Genomic DNA, 21,038 nt, shown 5'->3' with positions numbered 1-21,038 from the left:
CACCCAGAGCTGAGCTTCCATGCACACAGTCGTTTAAACACCACCTGTGAAAGGCAGCCTGCTTTGCAGAGGGGGGACCTGCCTCCCCTGTTCCAATATTCAATTTATTTTTACGGCAGGGAAGCTATTAATTCTGCAGCGATGCAGGGAGGAAATTAAAAGCCCTAAGAGGCCTATAAATTCAGGTGGAAAAACTGTGGCTCTATTTCCCGCTGGGCTGGGCTGGGCTGGGCTGGCGCGCTCGGAGATGGCTGGAGACGGCAATCTGCTCCCACGTGATTAAACCCCATCTCTCCCATCAGCCGCCTCTTCATGCCCCACCACAACTCTGGTGTTACTTGTCTGCTTTTGCTCATGATTAACTGAAGAGTCATGGGATGGGACAAAGCTGCCAGCCCATGCCGGACACGCCCCCCTTTCTGGGACTAATCTGTAAGTTCAGGAACTGCATTCCCCTTTCTGCTGCTGCCCCTCTAAATACATGGAAAGTCACAGAACAGTAAAACCCATATACCGGGGGAAGGGGTGAAGCATGTTTTAAGAATGACCTGAAAGAAACAAGAGCAGCTCTCTGGAGAAACTGCTCTCCATGACAATTACCCAGAAACGCTCAGGTAAAAATACTCGGGAACAACAACAGGTTCACTGCTCTGGGGGGAAAATGAGCCACTGGATGTGACAGCAAAGAAACCGGCAAATTCTAATGACGCTCACATACACACGCGCACAAAAGCAGATGCTCAGAACCACCCACCACACACACACACACACACACACACACACACACACACACACACACACACACACACACACACACACACACACACACACACACACACACACACACACACACACACACACACAGTCCACCAGGCTTTGTTTTAATACAGTGGAGTGAGAATGGGGTCTAATTATAAAATGCAGTTTTTTCTCCAGCAAGATGTCATTATCTCAGCAGTAATTATGTATGCATATTCAAATGTCATATTAGGAGTGTAACTCAGAGCTGGTTAAGCTGCACTTAGTCCTGCATTCCTGTTTTCTGAACTGGCTGGAGACAGACAGAGAGAGACAGACAGACAGACTGCATATTTGCTTTTCTAAGACACTGTATCCTTCGACAAATGAAGGACCAACGTTTCATTATCAACCAGAAAACAGCGGCGGTCCAAGAATAAAGAGCACAGAGGGAAGTATGGAAATTGAAAGACGACAAATTAATGAAAGACATAAAAACACCCTTGGGAGCTAAATCATCAGGCATGACGAAAAGGAGGGTAAACATGAAGCCTGGACTGGCTGCTCCAGTGGCCTGTACTGCGAAGCGGGGTTACTGGTTTATCTGTGTAACTTGTCAGATTTAAGGTACCACAGTTTAAATGGACTTCATATTCGTTCACTTACATTTTGCCCAGACGACCTTAAATCCAACAAGTTACCCCGATAAGCCAGTAACCCAACTTCGTAGTACAGGCCACTGGTGGGAGAAAAAAACGAACCAGCAGGTCCACCAATCAAAGTGGGCTACAGTTCTGAGTGAGACGAGGGTTGGGGAGTAGAGACTGACGGCTCCTGAAAGCCACCACATGAATTATACATACTGCTCTGGGAGCCCAGGCAGGTACAACCGTCCCCAGGAGTATTTCCCTAAGCTCCAAGGGTCAATATGTGACACTGACCAGTTCACAAGGATTATAGAATGTGACCCTTGCTCTGTGCTGAAGGTTTTACGGGTGTGAGACCAGAGGTTGCTTGCCCACACTCCCAGATTTGGCTCCATAGCAAGCTTCCCGCTAGCTGGAAAAAGCCTCATTTAGCATAATGCACCATTATTCAATGGAGGAATCAGCTGGACAAAGAGACTCGCAATGAATATCAGTATAACCGCATCCATGTGGACAGCTCTCACTGTATATCACACCTCCAGCCTTGTTCCACCTGAAACTAGGGCACTGACAAACACCTTCTTCCCATGAGCCTCAGCAATGGAAAATGGGTCTCCAGGTGTGATTTAGCCCATGGAAGCTTGCATCCCGGCAAAATTGGCTTTGGAAAGTATGTTACAGTGGCTCCTTTTCAAAGCTGCTGGCTTCTATTGATCTCCCGCAGCTGCTGTGTTGAAGTGCAACGTTTCTCCATGAAGTATTGACCCCGTTTTGGCAGAACACAAGGACACCATATCACAGTGGAGCTTATAAAGGTGTTTATGCTGCTCTCCATTTACAGTCAGGCTACAATTTACTTTAGGCCAGCTTCTCAGACTAGGAGTTGACTGGCAAACTTGATAAATTTTAAAAATCATTATCACAGCTGCACTCCTGTGCGATGAACACCCACGTGAGTCCAAAGACCGAAGGTAACGGTCCACAGGAGGACTCAGTCACTCTGAGGGCAATGGTCCGTAAGTCTCTCCCTTGTCACTCCCATGGAAAGAGTCCATAGGAGGTCTTCATTACTCTCATGGTAACGGTCTGTAGGAGCTCCCAATCATTCCAAGAGCAATGGTCCATAGAAGCTCCCCATCACTCTCAGGGTAAAAGTCCTTAGAAGTTCCTTGTCACTTTGAGGATAACAGTCTGCACTAACAGCTTCAGAGCAGTGGGAACTTCTCCTTGACTGGAAGGCAGATTTTTGCCCACATCTGGTAAACATGACAATCATGCACTGCGTTTGCTAAGCACATTTGGGAATTTTATGACTCACACACAGTGAAAATCCGAATACACCATGACCAGTAGCTAAGGAGTCCTGAGATTGACGTCCTTTGATCTTTGATTTATTCGCACACCTAGAAATCTGCTGGCACTCGAAGCAGCTTCACAGCAACAGAGGAGGAACACTGCTCCTGCATCCTCTGGGGAGGGAGAGCCTGATCCCGGTTGAGCGCTGTTCTGTGAGGAAATGGCCTCTGTGACCACACATCCCTCCCACCTCCTTTCATGGCCTAAGAGACATATTGTTTTTTTCAAAGCCTAGATCTAGAGACCAGGATGAGAACTGATGTCACTTTAATTAACCCGTCATCCAGCACCCCACAGAACCAGGACATTTCAGCACAGGGAGCCAGAGCTGACACCGCAGCAGTAAACTGGTCCATGCAGGAACCTGCTGTTTGGTCCGTTGAGTGTCGGAGAACATGCGGCCCCCTGGCAGCGCCAAGGTGGTGCAAAGGGCACCGGGGCCCACAGCAGCACCTGACGACGCCAGAGATAGCCCCACAATACTGTCCCTGCATCGCATGACTCCAGAGCTAGTTCTGAGGACACAGAGCAAGCGTACGCTGTCAAATGACTGCTTCACAAGCTGTCAGCCCAACTCACAGAGCATTTACGGCAGTCAGAACACTCTTAGCACATCATATTATCTTCTTCCACACAGAAAGAACTGTGGACTGCAGTCAATAAAATATCAAACTACTTCAATAATGTACAAAAACTTTATTAAACTTTAAGCAAACTGTTAATTCTTTTATTCTTTCCATTTTAGGGTTATTATAATTGACGTGTTAGTTGACCACAACAGACTGCAGTTCCCTTGAAGTTGCAAGGCTGTCATTTTCTGCTTACCGGCTCAGGTTAATGCAGCTTGTAGCATGAGATGGACAGCGGTTTGAAGACATGGATAATCCAGCTGCCTTATAACAGGAAATCTAAGATGGTGGTGAATGTGTAAGTGAAAAGATTTTTGAAAAAAATTCAGGGGAATCTGAAAAGGGCCTGTTGTCTTTGCATTGCTTAACCTGTATAACTCCTGCAATTTACAGTGCAGTATGTAAATGGGTGGAAGACCAGACCTCATTCATTTCAACTGAATTTATTTCTGTATATTGTCCTTGACAAAGCTAACCTAATCGTATCAGAGTGTGTAGCAGCTAAGAAAACTGCCAGTGGTTCACATCTGTCGTATCTTTGAGGGAAGTACTAAAGCTAAATTAAATTACAAAGAGCCACAGCAGCAGTTAAAAATCATACAGTATTAAAACAGCCAGTGGGCAGAAGACAGAACTTAACTCAAGGAGAAAATAAACTGAGGTCCAAGGCCAGCCAGCTGATGGGCACCCCCTGGCCAAGCAAACCAGACAAGCCAGTGGCTGATAGCCACATGCAGCCTGAAGGTTACACAGCTGCTTACAAAGTCTTGAAGAAAAGCTTGATGCACAGAGGCAACACAATAAAGGCGAGACTGACATCTGTTTCCCAGCCAGAAGGTAAAGCATCACCGCCCCCTACAGGTGTGGGTTGGTAATTCAGCTGACTCACCTCTAATTAAGCCAACCCCGCCAAGCAGCAGAAAGAAACCCCCACGCAGAGATGCAGATTAAACAGCTCCCCCTCCCAAGGCACCCGCCCGTGTTCGTGAGCCTGATTCAACCCCCTGCCATTCCCCTTCCCCCGGGAAAGTCAGAAGCGCCCCAATGTGCGCCGACAGATACCGTATGCTTGGAGTTTATTTTTCTGTACACTGTATTTTTAGCAGCCTTACACTGAAACTGTCTCCCATCTGACAAAGAGCACCTACCTCCCTCCTCTTTTTGAAAATCCAGAACATTACACCCTCCGCAGGAACTAAATCAGCACACAAACCCCGCACACCCCCTCCCTGGTTAGCGTCGACAGCTGGCCCTGCAAGCCAGCCTCTGTTCGGTGCTGACACCTGGCAGGCCATACCCAAAAAAAAAAAGGGGGGGGGGGGGCTGGAATTAAATCACGGCCACCTAGAAACCTTAATAAGGGGAAGGTGCAGAGGAGCCTGGTGCAGTGACACACGGCCTGAGGCAGTTGGGTGACCCGTTTAAAGGAGGGGAAACGAGGCTCACAGCTCACAAACCCTCAGTGTCGTTTCAAACAGAGAGAGTGCCAAGCATATACAGGGGCTCCCAGGACAGCCACTGACATAGCATCCTGCTCTGAGATCTCCACTGGGGAACAGGTGGGAAAACAACAGGACCTTGCCGGCCACATGCACCCCCAGGGTCACTGCAGCCCCGTGCAGGATCGGCACTTCCCTGTCCTGACAGACCCACCCCCACACCTCCAGCCCACTTGCCACGTGACACGCAACTCATAATTCTTTTCAAGTTTTCCCGCAGCACGGATTATGGGATCTGCAGCTGCATCAGAACAGAAGGTGAACGAGCAGACTTCGCTGATGAAGGAGATTAAGAGAGCAACACAATGAAAAGGCCGGGTCTTAAGCCGGGCACATCTCTGCACAAACTTGTCGCAGTCACGTCCGCGAAAGATGCCAAGGTCATCACGCGACGGCCGTCCCCTTCTGCGGGCATATCACAGCTTCTACTCAACACACAGCGGCCAATCAAAACAAGCCCCTCGATCTGGCACCCTAATCTATTGAGACGAGGTGCCAGTGAAGTCGGCGGGGAGCTCTGTTTTAACAGAGCATGTTAGTTAAAAGGAACAGCACCCACTGATACACACACAGGCTCCACGACGCTAACGTGCACATCCGTGGGCGGGCTTGCCAGGCTCGCCGCTTTAATCGCGTTAACGTTCTGGGGGGGTGGGCTTCAAAGATCAAAGAAAGATGGAGGGTTAATAGGGGACAAGGACAGAAGGGGAAGCTGCATCTACATGAATGACCCCCCTCCCTCTCAGGGGATAAGATGACTTTCCTCCAGTATGCCTGTTCAACAGAGGAGCAAAGTGATGCCACAGCTTCAAACTGCAACAATCAGGTGATTGGCGCATGCGCGCGCGCACACACACACAGACACACACAGACACACACTGTAGTGGATCCAAAATCAAATCAGTCAATAGTGAGTCATTACTGTTTACCTACACGCACCCCAAGAGACCAAAGTGCAGACAGAACACACACACATATAGACCAACAGTCTTGCTCTCTCTCTCTCACACACACACACACACACTCACCTGGCAACATAGTCCATGCTTCAGCGTCCCAGTGCTTCCTAGCTGAAGGTCTGCATGCGCAGTGTGTGCGTGCACGGCGGTGTGCGGCGGTGTGCTCGTGTTGGCCCCTCCGGTGCCTAGCCTCGCGGCGCTGGACGGGAGAGCGGCGGAAGGCGAGGCGTCATGCCGGCGTCTCCGGGAGGTGGCATGCAGGAAGACGCCTCCAGCGGACGGGAGCACAGAGCTGTTATGTGCCTGAACGCCAGCTGCAGTCTCTGCTCTACAGCACGCAGGGAGCAGGCGCACTCCCCCCTTCCCTTCGCAAGGTCTGCCGCTCTCTCTCTCTCTCTCTCCCCCCCCACTCCTTCTCTCCCCCTTACACTTACACGGCTCCCTGCACATCCTCTCTCTTTACACAGGATTCATTTTCTCAATTTCACAACCTCTCTCTCAAATCGTGCACAAAATGTGAACAGAGACCAGGCTGCTGTGGATGGAGCATCGGTGAGGTGTTGGGGACATCGCGGGCCGACCCAGGTGCAGGGTGATGGGGAACCTGAGCACGAGGTGCTTGCTTGGCAAAAATGAGCAGCATGGGCCAAACACACTGCAGTGCAGTGGAGAGGGGGCGCCCTGTCAGCCCGGCCTGTGACCCCCGCTGCCAGTGACAGCCTACCCATCAGGCCCCTCCCTCTCCGCAGCCCCACGGCCTCCATCACATGCCGTCATGGAGGACAAAGTCACAACTTTACATATAATTCAAGGGATTTGACTGCGGAGTCATTTTAGCAAAACAGCACTGCGCTGTGTGTGGTTTGGACGCTTCGGGAGGCATAAAGTCCATCAATCGCGGCTGTGGGAAAGCGCCCACCACTAGGCTTGAGTATTGTTTGGGGTTCTTCTGATATCGGTGCTAAAACGATACTTTTAATATGGTGATGGTACCCAGCACCAGTATTTAAAAAATAAGGCACAAAACAAAAGTCGATGACATTAAATAGCTTTTTTATTTCTAAGGCAAACTTTACTTTAAATTGAATATATTAACGTGCTGAATATTTCAACAGCTCAGGCATTTACGTGGCACTGAAATGAGGCACCGAAATCTGTGGCAGTGCGGTCATACATACAACCCTACACACACACACACGATACCAACAGTCACAAGATAAACTGGCAGAGGGGACAGGAATCAGGCCTTCGGGACAAAAGGGAAGCCCCGAGAGACGGGTCCAACAGCGCCCCCTGGCTACAGGCGATCTTCACTTCAGGGTCACCCACGGCCACTATCTGTGTGTGACGGTAACGCGGGAGGGAAGTGAGGAGGGCCGGCGAGTGCTGGGAGATTTTCCCACAGTCCTCGCCGCCTGAAAGGCAGAACAGTGATCGATGAAACCCTATCTTCCACGTCACACCTGCACAGGTGCTCAGCACATTGCTGCAGCCTGCTTTGCCTGTCTTTGCTGATTATTCACGCTGCCACAGTACCTAATTAATAAAGCATTTAGATGTAAAATATGCAACAGTGACAGCGCTACATACACGCTGTTTGGGGATTAAAGTACCAGCTAGGTACACAGCGTCCCTGACGTAGGAGAGGAAATGGCCCCACCTTCAGCTTCTGCTGTATTGGGCCGGCTGCCCGTCCACCTCCACAAGCCAAAGTATCACAGAAGCCCCCCCAGTCAGATAATCACCATGTCAGTGGCAGGTGTAAACAGGCAGGGCTAACGTGCTAACTGGGAAGTAACTGCTGATCCTGAGCGAAAAGGGTCGAAAGGATGATGCAGAAGAAACTGGTTCACCTTGAACACTGAAAGCAGAACAGCCACAGCGAACCTGCAGTCCAAAACCAGTATGACACTCGAGAGACTCCATTTATCCTACAGCACAGACAAAAGATGCAGGATGGATCGAGGACAGTTTTCTGTGGAAGTTGGAGAAGCTGCGAAAGTCCTGATTTTCCAGGGTCTAGGAGACACAGAATAAGGGCCAGAAGCCAGAGACCACTACACACTGTTAACTGGCTGATGGGCTCGCACCAGAGGCAAAGGAAAAACCGTGCCACAGCAGGATGCCAACGCCTCACTGTGCCACATTCACCACAAACACGTAATGCTGCTTTTACACTGGTATACAGGAAGTCGTATACGGTATATGGCATAGTGGTATATAATCTGAGTCGTACTGCACAGAGAGACTAGTTACAGTATGGTTCCAGCTCACTTTGGCAGAAGGGTCACTCAATAAAGGCATTGCTGGATTTGGAGAGTGAAGGTGACATAATCCTTAAGAGGCACTTATTAACCTTTGACACGGTGTTCATCAAGAAATACTATGTGCTGAGAGTTGCGGTCTTACAACCCCAATTTCCAAAAAAGTTGGGACGCTGTGTAAAATGTAAATAAAACCAGAATGCTGATTTGCAAATTATATAAACCCATATTTAATTAAAAATAAAACAAAGACGATATATCAAATGTTGAATCTGAGAAATTTTATTGTTTAATGCCAAGTATTTACTCAATTTGAATTTGATGTCAGCAATATGATAAAAAAAAAAAGTTGGGACAGGGGCAACGAAAGGCTGGAAACATGTAACGCTAAAATAAAACACCTGATTGAATAACTCACAACTAACTAGGCTTATCGGCACAGGTCCGTAAGATGATTGGGTATAGAAGGAGCCTTCCAGAGAGGCAGAGTCTCTGTGCAGTGAAGATGGGGAGATGTTCACCACTGTGAAAGACTGAGTGGGCAAATAATGCAACAATGTAAGAATAATGTTCCTTAACGTAATATTGCAAAGAATTAGGGAATTTCATCATCTACCATACATAATATCTTCAAAAGATTCAGGGAATCCGGAAAACTCTCAGTATGCAAGGGTCAAGGCCAAAAACCAATACTGGATAGCAATGACCTTAGTGGAAATCACTACAGGGGTTCAGGAACACTTCCGAAAACTATTGTCTGAACAGTTCCCCATTGCATCCACAAATGCAGGAAGGAAACTCTAACATGCAAAGAAAAATATCTAAACCCGTTCTAGAAACGTCGCCGACATTACTGGGCCCAAGCTCATTTAAAATGGACTGAGGCAAAATGAAAAGCTGTTCTGTGGTCTGATGAATCAAAATTTCTAGATTCTTTTTGGAAATCATGGACACTGTCTAAAGAGGAAAAGGAGCATCCAGCTCAAAAACCATCAAATTCAAACCGCCTCAAAAACCATCAACAGCTCAAAAATCGTTAAATTCAAATTGAGCATATATTTGTCATAAGACAATAAAATTTCAGTTTCAACATCTGATATGTCTTTGTTCTGTGTTTCAATTAAATATGGGTGTATATAATTTGTAAATCATTGCATTCTGTTTTTATTTACATTTTACAGAGTGTCCCAACTTTTTTGGAAACGGGGTTGTATATATATACAATATATATATATGCATCAAACGCTAGCAGAATTAGCATTCGTTTGAGTAAATTTGCATTATGAAACTATTTCATTTAGCTGTTCTACAGTACTTTTCCAAGCAGGTGACTGGAAATATTCAAGTTCCGAGATATCGGGAATGTATCAATACATCGCAATGTGTGATACTACAAATGAATAATATATAGAATATGCCCTCTTTTCCTTCAGATAATCCATGCATGCTGACACAGTACACTGATATCTCCCTGCATTTTGACTAATCAGATGGTGGTGATGCAACCAGCTCGGTTTGATCATGCTTTGGCCCTTCTACTACTACAGCCTCCAACTCGCAGCTGTACGACAGCTGTGCTCCATGCGACCATGCAGTGTGACCTCCAACACGCAATTCTACAACACCTGTGCTCCATGCGACTGTGCAGTGTGACCTCCAACACGCAATTCTACAACACCTGTGCTCCATGTGACTGTGCAGTGTGACCTCCAACACGCAATTCTACAACACCTGTGCTCCATGCGACTGTGCAGTGTGGCCTCCAACATGCAGCTGTATGACACCTGTGCTCCATGCGACTGTGCAGTGTGGCCGCCAACATGCAGCTGTATGACACCTGTGCTCCATGCGACTGTGCAGTGTGACCTCCAACATGCAGCTGTATGACACCGGGGCTCCATGCGACAGTGCAGTGTGGCTTCCAACATGTAGCTCTATGATAATGCGTTCCGAAGATGATGAAGGAGGTGATGGAGTGTGGTCGGGTCAATGAGATGATGGGAGAGCCTGAGATTCTGAAAGCAGAACAAAGAGCAGCAGCAACCTTGCCTCTGCCAACACCCTGAGATGGGGGAGGGGGGGGGCAGACTGAAGAAGATAGTCAAGGAGGCATTATGATGTTGGGGTCCAGGTGCCACAGGGGGCAGTGCATCTCACTGTAGCTTGGGGAGATTGGAAGGGGAGAGATGGAAGGAGAGATCGGGGAAGCCATGTAACGTCACGGAGGGACGACACCAAAAGCCTCAACTCCAGCGCCAGCAGAGGCTGCCAGTAATTACAGTCAGACCCCAATGCCTGCGGATAAACGAGGGCGGCACAGTGCCAGCCTCCGCAGCGGGTGATAGATGGGCCGTCCCTCATCTCTCTGCCTGCTGCTTGAGGCGGGGGGCACCTCTACTAACGATGTGATCATTCACCCATCGCATCCTGGTCAGCTCATGGGGATTTCCATGTGGTTTCACGGAGTACCTGGATTGGCTGTTATTCAAGCCAAAATTCCAAAAAGACATCGGTCGAGGAAAAATAAAGAATGTGAAAGACACAAAACCGCACAGCGATTGCACTGCACCTCACTGACCCCATCACCAACTGCACCCAGGGAGGTGCCATTTCTAGCCATGGACCAGACAGCAGAAACCGGCTTTAAAAAGGGGCGTCGCCAAGCTGGACCGGAACACTTACCACAGACCACATGACCACGCACGGCCCATATGACCACCAACGGCCCAAGCGACCACATGGGCCTGTAAATCAATATCCCCGTTCACATCCCACAACTGAAGAACTTCTGAAACGACACAGTATGTCAGGTTGATAATTTATTGCCATAAATGTTACACTGACAGAGGTCTCAGACAAATGCAGAAGTGATGATGGATCGGACACCAGTGTGGGGGTGGGGGCGGGGGCGGGGGCTGCTGCTTATAGCCATGGGAAGGATGGGGAGGAGAGCGATGGAAAGCGAGGTATGGGAGCAGAGGCCTCAGGTAAAATCCACCTGAATGGCTTCTGGTCTGGCATATAAGCCAAAGAAGAGATCTGATTGGCTGCCAACGGCATAGGAGTACACAAAATCAACCAACCACAGCCACCAAGGGAAGCGCAGTGCCGAAACCTGCCACCAGAGACCACGACAGGACAGAGACGAGCCCAAAAGCCTGGGGTACGCCCGAAACGCAGCCTAGTGCCCCAACGATCCGGAAGGAAGGACACCCCCCGCCCTGCGCCCAGCAGCAGCGGCCTAATTCCATCGTGTTGATCATGTTGGTCTATCGACTACAACTCAGCAGGGGCTCCAGCATCCGGCCTGAAGCAATAGAGCGGTCAGCCATTAAACCCTGCAAAGAGAGAGAGACACGTTACCTCAGGGCCAGGCGCCCGAGCGGCCTTCCTGGTCTCCGCTAACCACCGGGGTCGCCTCTTCCATGTTACCGATGCCGTTTAAACAGCGGAGCTTCAAACGATACTCATGACATGTATAACATGCTTGGGCCACAAGAGCTGGGTACAGGGAAACTAGCACAGGTAGCTAACCATCAACTAGAGAGGCAGCGGGAAGACACCCATCTTTCCAAATAGGGGAAGCCTTGTCTGTCATGCTAGAGGAGGGATGAAGGAAGGCACCCCCCCCCCCCCCTTCACAGTCATAGGGAGGGAAGGTGACTAATATAGCCTTGTCTGCAGGAAAGCGGGTCCAAGAAGCACGACCGTGAGATCAACACACGTTTAAATAGGCAGCATTAGCATGAGCATCACTGCCATGTGCCACGTGTGATAACTGATAACTCGGGGTTAGAGGGACAGCCGGAAGGCAGAGCCCACACACACAGGTGACATTTGAAGGGCTTTAAATGTGAAGAGGCAGCCGAGGCGGGAAGAGTGCAGAGCCGTGTCCGACTGGAGCGTGAGCGGCGACAGGAGACGACAGGGGGCAGGCGGATCGTGGGGGGAGGGGCGGCACCGCTCATAACCAGGTGAGACAGCGAATGGTAAGAGGCGGGAGGGAGGTTCTCAGGATGGAAGAGCAGACCACGGCAAACAGGGGGTGGCGATGCGAGAGACCTTATTAATAAAAGATTAACTGCCTACTACTACAGAAAGGTGGCATTTTTCAATAAGTTATCAGGACAAAGGGATTCAGGACAGCAATGTTATAACCTCTTGTGTCTCCGACACGCCTCGCAGCACTGGGGGGCTCAAGGGGGGGGCTTGAAAAGGAGGCTCCTTGGGGAGTCTCACCTTCATGATTCTAGACACGTCTTGCTTACACCCCCATGCGCCGACATTTCCCTGCGTCAGGCTGAGGGCAGTCAGGCTGCTCAGAGTAACTCGAACTGTTTGCACCAGGCAGACTGAAGGATTCTCAGTCACACAGCACTGGCTCCATATACTGGGTGCACTGATGAAGGAAACGCCCCCTAATTCTAGCACATGTTACTGCAGCCCACGGCAGGAGAAATAGAGCTGTCATCACGTCCTGTAGCCTCCTGCCGTACAACAACGCCTGGCCCTCACCAGGGCTCTGTCACTGCATCTTTCGGAATTATAGGGTCATTAGAGGGCAAAGTGAGGGCCGGCGTGGGATTGAAGTCAACCATCCGTTAGTAATGACCCTGCGTGAGGATGTGGGCTATGATCACAAGTATAATTAGAACTAAAAAGCCTCCCTTAACACCCAGCAGTGACGCGAGAGGCTCATTACAGGTCAACCGACTGACAACTAGCGGCGAACACTGCGACCTGACCCCGCCTTCTAAACAGGCATGAGCAGCACCCAGAATGCAATGCAGGAGCGAGCGGGCCTCTAAGAGCTCAAGATCCGTGCTAGGAGGAGGACAAGAAGCCGGCAGAAAGCTGACGGATACGGTCGTGGGCACGGCCGGCCTCTCCTCTCCCCTCTCCGTGAGCCCATTACAATTCCCATCATGCTGCCCGGCCACGAACCCCCTCCACATGCCCCGTGCGCCCGCCGTAATTACTGCGCGGTGGGACACCGGCGCGGCACCACGATCGATCAAGACGGTGTAATTAAAAACGGACAGAGCGCTGACGCGCTTATGAATCACGGCAAAGTAACGCCTGTTTGCGGGTGGCACCTCGGCGATGGAGTGGGCTGCAGAGGAGGGTGTCAGATGGGGGGGGGGGGAAATGGGGCACCCCTGTAACTCTGTCAGTCCACAGGCTGGAAGTATAAGGGAGACTGAAATGGGCAGAGTGCCACACAAACACAAGCACACACCTCCATCAGCCCCCATATGTGTCCTGCTGCTGTTCTAATGAATTAATGAGGGACATGGTGGACAGTAGGGGGCGCCCCACCTCATTCACAGACCTGCCCGGAAAGCCCCCCCATGCCATACCGTCAGGCCTGAAACCTTTTTATGAACCCATAACCCACCGCTTGCATAACAGGTTGTGCCCCCCCCCCCCCGCTCCCGCTCAGCATTCCGGAAGCGACCTGTTGACTTTCCCGGCACCGGAGCAGATGGTTGCATTAATTCCGAGTTTCACACGGATGCTAAACCATGCTTAGCGGCCGGCCATCCCAGACGGGAATGGAGCGGCTGGCGAATGACAGTGTTTCGGTAGACTTAACGCTCTGGAAACCACACGCTCAGAGAACGCCACAACACGAGGGATTCCCTCAGCCTGACGCTGCAAACTCAAAGGTGCTCAATGCTGCTCTGCAGTAAAAGGGCTCTGCTCACCGCTCCGATGTGCCAGGAATTCAAAGGCCAGCCGCACTCTTATTTACACGTAAACTTCTCATCAGTAATGGCTGGAAGAAATCTTCAGTGTGGGCTGACAACAGGCAGCTGACCACTCCTGCCTCTAACGAGCAGATATTACTGCAGCCTGAACACTCATTGATCTGCCTGCGATACAGTAACGACCTGGGAGCGCGCTACCCGACACAGAGATCAATCTATCAATACCACGATAAACATGAAGCGATGACATTGTTGTCTATTTTTTCTTCATTAAGGACAGTTGACATTTAAAAATAACAACAAGGTTCGAAAGTGAGGCATGACAAATGCATGGATAAAAACAAATAGCTCTTGCACAAGTTCTGAACTGGTTTTCTGACCGTTATTCTGATGACGTAAAACTCTGTGCACAATGGGCTTTGCAGCATTAGGAACTTATTATATATTCCAACACTGATGTATCTGAAACGTTAAATATATTGATGATGTGGCAAGATGGTATATTACAGCTGTATCATTAAACATAATATATAAATCACTACGCCAACCCATCAACATATGGGTGTACACAAGACAAACACTACAGAAAAACGTAAAAAGCAAAAAAAAATAATTTAAAAACAGGAGAAATATTCAGTAGCCATGTTGTTCACAAAAACTGTAAACTGTTGACTGTGTCAGTGAGGAGGAAGGATGAGGGGTGTGATATCCCATGAAGGAGAGGTTTAAACAGCGTTTAACTGGATAATGCCATGGAGGTGACTGAAAGGAGAAAGTCACTGTGTCATGCATACAGTGCCCATGATTTTGATCGCAGCCCGTCCAGAGAAAGACGACGATGTCAGGAATGACCGAAGAAGAGACTCGACTCATCGGCATCCAGCTAACAAACACCAGCAGGGTGTGTGTGACATGCTGAGTCCGTTATGTGAAGCGGGGGTGTCTGCAGTGACTGCAGGATGCTCCAGCAGGGGGCGGCCTTGAGCGCAGAGTGGAGACATGCTCACTCACCTCTGGCACTCTCCAGGTCCTCCTGCTGCTCGTCACCCAAAGGTCCACTGGGTGGCCTGTATGGTGGGGGCAGCCTCATTGGTGGGGGGGCACTCCCTGCATCTGTGTCCTGTTGGGAGCAAGCAGAAAACCAGTGTGCTGCGTGGTGCGTGTGAAGGGCAGTGGAACAGAAAGGGTGAAACTAGAGGGGACCTGGAAGGAAGCGGATGCGCTGTCACCGACTCGGGGCCTGTGTGCGTCACTAGCCCGGCCTCAGAATCAAACAGAGTGAAGAGTCTGTTCTGCTAAATGTCCTTTGGTTAAATTAAACCCCCCAAGGCTGTAGGACACAGAGGCAGGAGAGAGCAAGCTGGAGTCTCAGTGTCATACAGCATGTCACACATGGGACTCAAGGGAACAAGCTGTCTGCTCCAAGATAAGAGAGCCTGTATACATTATACAAACACCAGCGCAGACAGACTGACCTCAAGCACCACATGCACATAGACAGAAACAGAGACAGAGCTCACGCACCACACAGACAGACAGACAGACCTCACGCACCACACAGACGGACAGACAGACCTCACGCACCACACATACGGACGGACAGACCTCACGCACCACACAGACGGACGGACAGACCTCACGCACCTCACAGTCGGACGGACAGACCTCACGCACCAGACAGACCTCACGCACCACACAGACAGACAGACCTCACGCACCACACAGAGACAGACAGACAGACCTCACGCACCACACAGAGACAGACAGACAGACCTCACACACCACACAGAGACAGACAGACAGACCTCACGCACCACACAGACGGACGGACAAACCTCACGCACCTCACAGTCGGACGGACAAACCTCACGCACCTCACAGTCGGACGGACCGACCTCACGCACCTCACAGTCGGACAGACCGACCTCACGCACCTCACAGTCGGACAGACCGACCTCACGCACCTCACAGTCGGACAGACCGACCTCACGCACCACACAGACAGACGGACAGACCGACCTCACGCACCACACAGACAGACCGACCGACCGACCTCACACACCACACAGACAGACCTCACGCACCACACAGACAGACAGACAGACAGACCTCACGCACCACACAGACAGACAGACAGACCTCACGCACCACACAGACAGACAGACCTCACGCACCACACAGACAGACAGACCTCACGCACCACACAGACAGACAGACAGAACTCACGCATGGAGCCACAGACAGAGTAAAAGGACCCAGGCTGCTGTGTCACCTGGGCTGGGAGGACAGCCAGGGAAACTGCCCAGCAAACACTGAAACCCCCCCCCAACACACTTCTCTAAGGGGCCCCTCGAAACCATAAAGTGTGCAGGCTAAGCAGGCGGCACCAGATGGGGCACATCCTCAGTCCAGTCACGCACAGCAAGCCGCACGCTCTGGCCTGCACCCCCATCCCCCAGCCGGATAAGGAACCATTTGCTGGGTATTCATCACAGCGCAGCCATGTGTAATCAGGGCTAATTGTGCCTCCACGCGGCCATGCCGCATAGCTCTGCCAGTGGACAGCTGGGCCCGTCCTCAGAAGGGCGTGATCGATCACCATTAATGAGCGATTATGCTCTGGGGTGCCCGCCTCATTACAGGCAGCAGCCCCAGCATGGGCATGTGTGGGGCTCGGTGTGGCCACACCCCGACAGCCCTTTAATACCACCCAGAAAAAACAATATGAGCACGCTCCACAAAACCGTTCCTAAAGCTCTGGCCCACAGGCAGGTACGGCGTGCGAGACGATTCCTGCTCAGTCTCGTGCTCCCCCACCGCAAGGTGTCCCTGATGGCTGTCCGCGTGCTTATCTAATGTTTTGACACTCCTCAAAGTCTTAATTAGATTTGCCTGCTGTAATTAGGCCTTTTCACCAAAGTGGTTAACAGTCTCTTAACCCTCTGGAGCTGAACGCGACACAAATGGAAATAAGTGCAATTAAGGAAATGACTATTTCAATTAACAGGCCTGATAAAAGTATTTTACATTAAGCCCCCCCCCCCCCCCGGACTTCTGCAGAATCAGAGATGGGGCTTGATAGTATTCTTCCAAATGCTGGCTGTCACCCCACCCCCCACCCTTCTAGGCTACGGCCCAGGAGTGTGACACTGGGGATGACATATTACAGAATACAGAGACCCGTGTTGGTCGTCCCATCCCAAAGAAGGGCGGGCTACTCTTCACTCAGTGACCAATCAGACAAGAGGACTGTATGACTGAACTTGACTGACGATGAAAGTCAGAGAGAGGCTTGACAGTGACACGTGTCTGCCGAGGGAAAAGCAGCTGACAGAACGGCGAGCATTTACCGGAAAAAAGGAGACAGTCTGACACACGAAAGACAGACCAAAGTGAGGGAGGGGCTTACCGGTGGGGGTGTGTTGTAGCTGGGAGCTGCCACAGGCTGCAGGGACACACAGAGTATTCAAAATAATCAGTCACACCTCCCCTTAGTGCCAACAGCAACAGAATAACACACTTGTAGGATTAAGCACAGTGGCTCAGAAGGGCTTTTATTAATATTAATAAATAATCAGACTGAGGTTCAGAGGAGGGGCGGGCTGCATAGAAGAGTGCGGCCCTCAGCTTCAGGCCATGACCGACAGCCAGCGACACGTTACAGTAGACGCCCATTGGCGCCCTTCAAGGCACTTTCATGTGTCTGTTCATTTTTAATGCGCTCCTTGAGAGCTGCAGTCAGACCTGCTTTCCTGGCATTCACAGGGACAGGGGAAACTGGCACGACACTGGCAGATTTCGGGGGGGGGGGAATGTATGATAGGTGGAAAAGGGAGATAAGTGTGAGCCAATGTAATTAATGGCGGAATCTCATATCTGAAGGCTGCAGTTGCATCTGGCTGTTTAACAGATAATTAAATTAGCCGTCTCCATTTCATTCCCCTTTCTAATCCACATCTGTGGCTTAGAACAGCTGTGCTCTGATTTGATCTTGATTGAGAGTGCTGGTAATTGTCTCCTGAAAAAGGTAAATGCTATAAATATTTCTCAAAGGTGTGGGGAGGGGGGGGCAGGCAGGAGATGCTGAAGATTTACCATGGAACACAGGGGATCGAGGGGCCGTTGAGCCCAAGGATGCACACGCACATAAAGACATGTGCACACGCACACGCGCACACACACGCGCACGCACACACACACACGCACGCACACGCATACGCGCACGCATATGCACACGCACACGCGCACGCACACGCATACGCATACGTACACGCATACGCGCACGCACGCAGCGGGTGAGGGGGTATTTGGACGCACCGGCAGGCGTGGGGTGGACGACAGGCTCTGAACGATGAAGACCACAGGACTGGGAGCTGCCTTGATGACCTGGACCGCTTCCTCATGGCTGGAGTTCTGCAGGTCAACCCCTGATACCTGGGCGTGGAAAGCGGCAGGAGGGTCAAAGGCGGGGGCGGGGCCCCCCAGAGCGGTGATGACGGTGTGGGTTTCGCCCGCCTCACCTCCAGGATCTTGTCACCGGTCTTGAGGGCATTGCAGCGCCCGGCGGGGCTGCCCGGCAGCACCTGCTTGATGAAGATCCCCCGCAGCTCCTCGCCGTTCTTCAGCCGCTTGATGACGGTGCGCCCCCCCACGATGCTGATCCCCAGCGGCTCGCCTGGATCCGAGTATACCTCCACCCTGTGGTGGGGCGGTGCATCATTAAAGGGTCAACTGAGATCAGAGCACAAAGCGGTGTGAAAGACAGACAGGGAGGCAGGCAGACAGAGATAGACAGAGAAAGAAGGGGGCAGGCAGAGAGAGAGAGAGAGAGAGAAAGAGAGGGGCAGGCAGGCAGAGAGACAGGCAGAGAGACAGGCAGAGAGACAGGCAGAGAGACAGGCAGATACTGTACTTTGTGTACTTTGAGAAAGACACTGGTACCGTCCTGGAATGGCATCACAATTCTGCCTTTTGCTTTTGCAGGAGACCGGCATGCGTTCTCCGAGACAATCATAATCATTTTCATTCTCGCTGTTTAAATCACTCCTAGACCGGTTTGTGAGAAATTTAAGAAATGCTTTTTGCTTTATAAATACCCCAGTATTTTTACAGCAAAATTATCTGAATCACATCGGTAGTATATTAAACAAAATACTTTTTCAAGTATTTTCAAGTATGCCATCCTGATCTTTTTGTTGCATTTGTTTGACCAGATCGCAATATTTTTAATTTTTTTTTACTACGTTTATCGCTTTCCGAGTTCGCAACTTTTTTCACGATGGCGTTTCACGTGGATGGCAAAAAATTTTCTAATGTTAAACACAGAAAAAACAGAAGTACTGGTGATTGGTCCCAAGGCTGCAAGAAATAAGTTTCACCACCTCAGCATTAGTGGCCTTCCTACACAACCTAACACAGTGGTTAGAAATCTTGGTCTTCTAGTAGATTCAGATCTATGTTTTGATGCTCACATAAGAAGTATTACTAGAACTGCGTTTTATCATCTACGAAACATAGCCAAGCTTCGTAAGATGCTCTCACTTCGTGATGCAGAAAAATTAATACATGCCTTCGTAACTACCAGACTAGACTACTGTAATGCCCTCCTTTCTGGTTGCCCGTCTGGTTCCTTAAATAAACTTCAGCTGGTACAAAATGCGGCAGCCAGAGTTCTCACAAACACTAAAAAATTTGATCACATCACACCAGTCTTATCCTCCCTTCATTGGTTACCAGTTAAGTCTCGGATTGACTATAAAATACTGCTGTTAACCTATAAAGCACTGAATGGCCTTGCACCAGACTACCTTAATAATCTGCTGACCACATACAATCCCCCACGCTTGCTTCGATCTCAAGGTGCGGGATATCTGTTAGTACCTAGGGTAGAAAGATCTACGGCAGGCTGCAGAGCTTTCTCCTATAGAGCTCCTCAGCTGTGGAACGGTCTTCCACCGGATGTGCGGGTTTCAGGCTCACTTTCAATATTCAAGTCTAGACTAAAAACACACCTATTTAGTTTAGCTTATAGGGACACTAGTTCTAGCTCTAGCTAGCTTCTCACTCCCAGTTAAACCGATAGTGTGAGGTGTAGAGCTGGGTGGGGATCGGTGCCATTGGCTTTGGATAAACTGAATTGACAGTGCTGTCACTCTAGCTTCACAATTGCTTGTGGGATTGGAGTGCTGACATTTCAGGGACTCCCCATGCCTGCATTCCCACCTGCCTCTCCCTCCTACTTATGCTGCCATAGCCATATCTGCCGGAGCATTGCACTTCATATTGCACTCATCTAACTTTTAGCACTGCCTATAGTCTCCCTTACTTTGACTAATTGCATTTATTTCCACCACCTTCTCCTGGGTGGTGCTACCTGGAGCCTTCAATCTATCAAGATGTCCAGCACACCCTGCAACATGTGACGTCGCCACTGCCAATGACGACTGTGCATCCAGCTCGCCGTTCTGCCAGTGTCATCTTCCTTGTATGACCCGCTCCCTGCCTTCTGGCTGCCTGGCGATTGGAGGAAGTGTTGGCACCGGCTTGTCATCTCCCCCTGCTCCCCGTTTGTGTTTCAGACTAAACTGTATTTGACTCTCCCTGCCGGCCCCTGGAGGATGGGCTCCCCCTTTGAGTCTGGTCCCTCCCAAGGTTTCTTCCTTCTAGGGAGTTTTTCCTTGCCACTGTCGCCTATGGCTTACTCACTGGGGGCTTTGGGTGGGGATGCTGTAAAGCGCTTTGGGACAATGTAATGTTGTGATAATGCGCTATACAAAAATAAATTTGTTGTTGTTGTTGTTTCAGAGGCAGGCTATTTGCATAACCAAAGGACAAAGAAAGTGTTTCAAGTGCCACCCCAAAGCACTGAAGTACCAAAGCAGTATTCCATTCTTTTTGTACTGGAACTTTTGGTACTGGTACATCACTAAGGAAAAGTACCAAAAATACTGTAACAGAAGTGCGGTGGAAAAACTCCCATAGACAGAGATAGACAGAGAGAGGGGCAGAGAGGGGCAGGCAGGCAGACAGAGGCAGACGAGGGGCAGGCAGGCAGACAGAGGCAGACGAGGGACAGGCAGGCAGACAGAGGCAGACGAGGGACAGGCAGGCAGGCAGAGGCAGACGAGGGGCAGGCAGGCAGACAGAGGCAGACGAGGGGCAGGCAGGCAGACAGAGGCAGACGAGGGGCAGGCAGGCAGACAGAGGCAGACGAGGGGCAGGCAGGCAGAAGCAGA

The 21,038-nt window shown here is 50.4% G+C and overlaps 1 protein-coding gene across 7 annotated transcripts in view; it reads right to left on the bottom strand.

Annotated features, from left to right (window-relative positions):
- patj (PATJ crumbs cell polarity complex component) overlaps positions 1 to 21,038 on the bottom strand; it is a 74,941-nt gene that overhangs the window by 26,711 nt on the left and 27,192 nt on the right. For 6 of the 7 annotated variants that reach the window (XR_011982654.1, XM_072699592.1, XM_072699590.1 and 3 more), the window contains exons 25-28: positions 18,324 to 18,501; positions 18,121 to 18,237; positions 17,213 to 17,248; positions 14,815 to 14,923 (exon numbers count right to left, since the gene is read on the bottom strand). Coding sequence is in view for 6 of the 7 variants with exons in the window: in XM_072699592.1 (XP_072555693.1) it covers positions 14,815 to 14,923; positions 17,213 to 17,248; positions 18,121 to 18,237; positions 18,324 to 18,501 (440 nt within the window). In the remaining variant the exon portion in view is untranslated. The remainder of the gene's footprint in view (positions 1 to 14,814; positions 14,924 to 17,212; positions 17,249 to 18,120; positions 18,238 to 18,323; positions 18,502 to 21,038) is intronic. The other variant, XM_023813296.2, reaches the window with a different exon arrangement.

Source organism: Paramormyrops kingsleyae, chromosome 15, assembly GCF_048594095.1.
Source record: "Paramormyrops kingsleyae isolate MSU_618 chromosome 15, PKINGS_0.4, whole genome shotgun sequence".
Classification (NCBI taxonomy): Eukaryota; Metazoa; Chordata; class Actinopteri; order Osteoglossiformes; family Mormyridae; genus Paramormyrops; species Paramormyrops kingsleyae.
The sequence above is the reverse complement of the archived record's forward strand: the minus strand, read 5'-3'. Positions and strand labels throughout refer to the sequence as shown.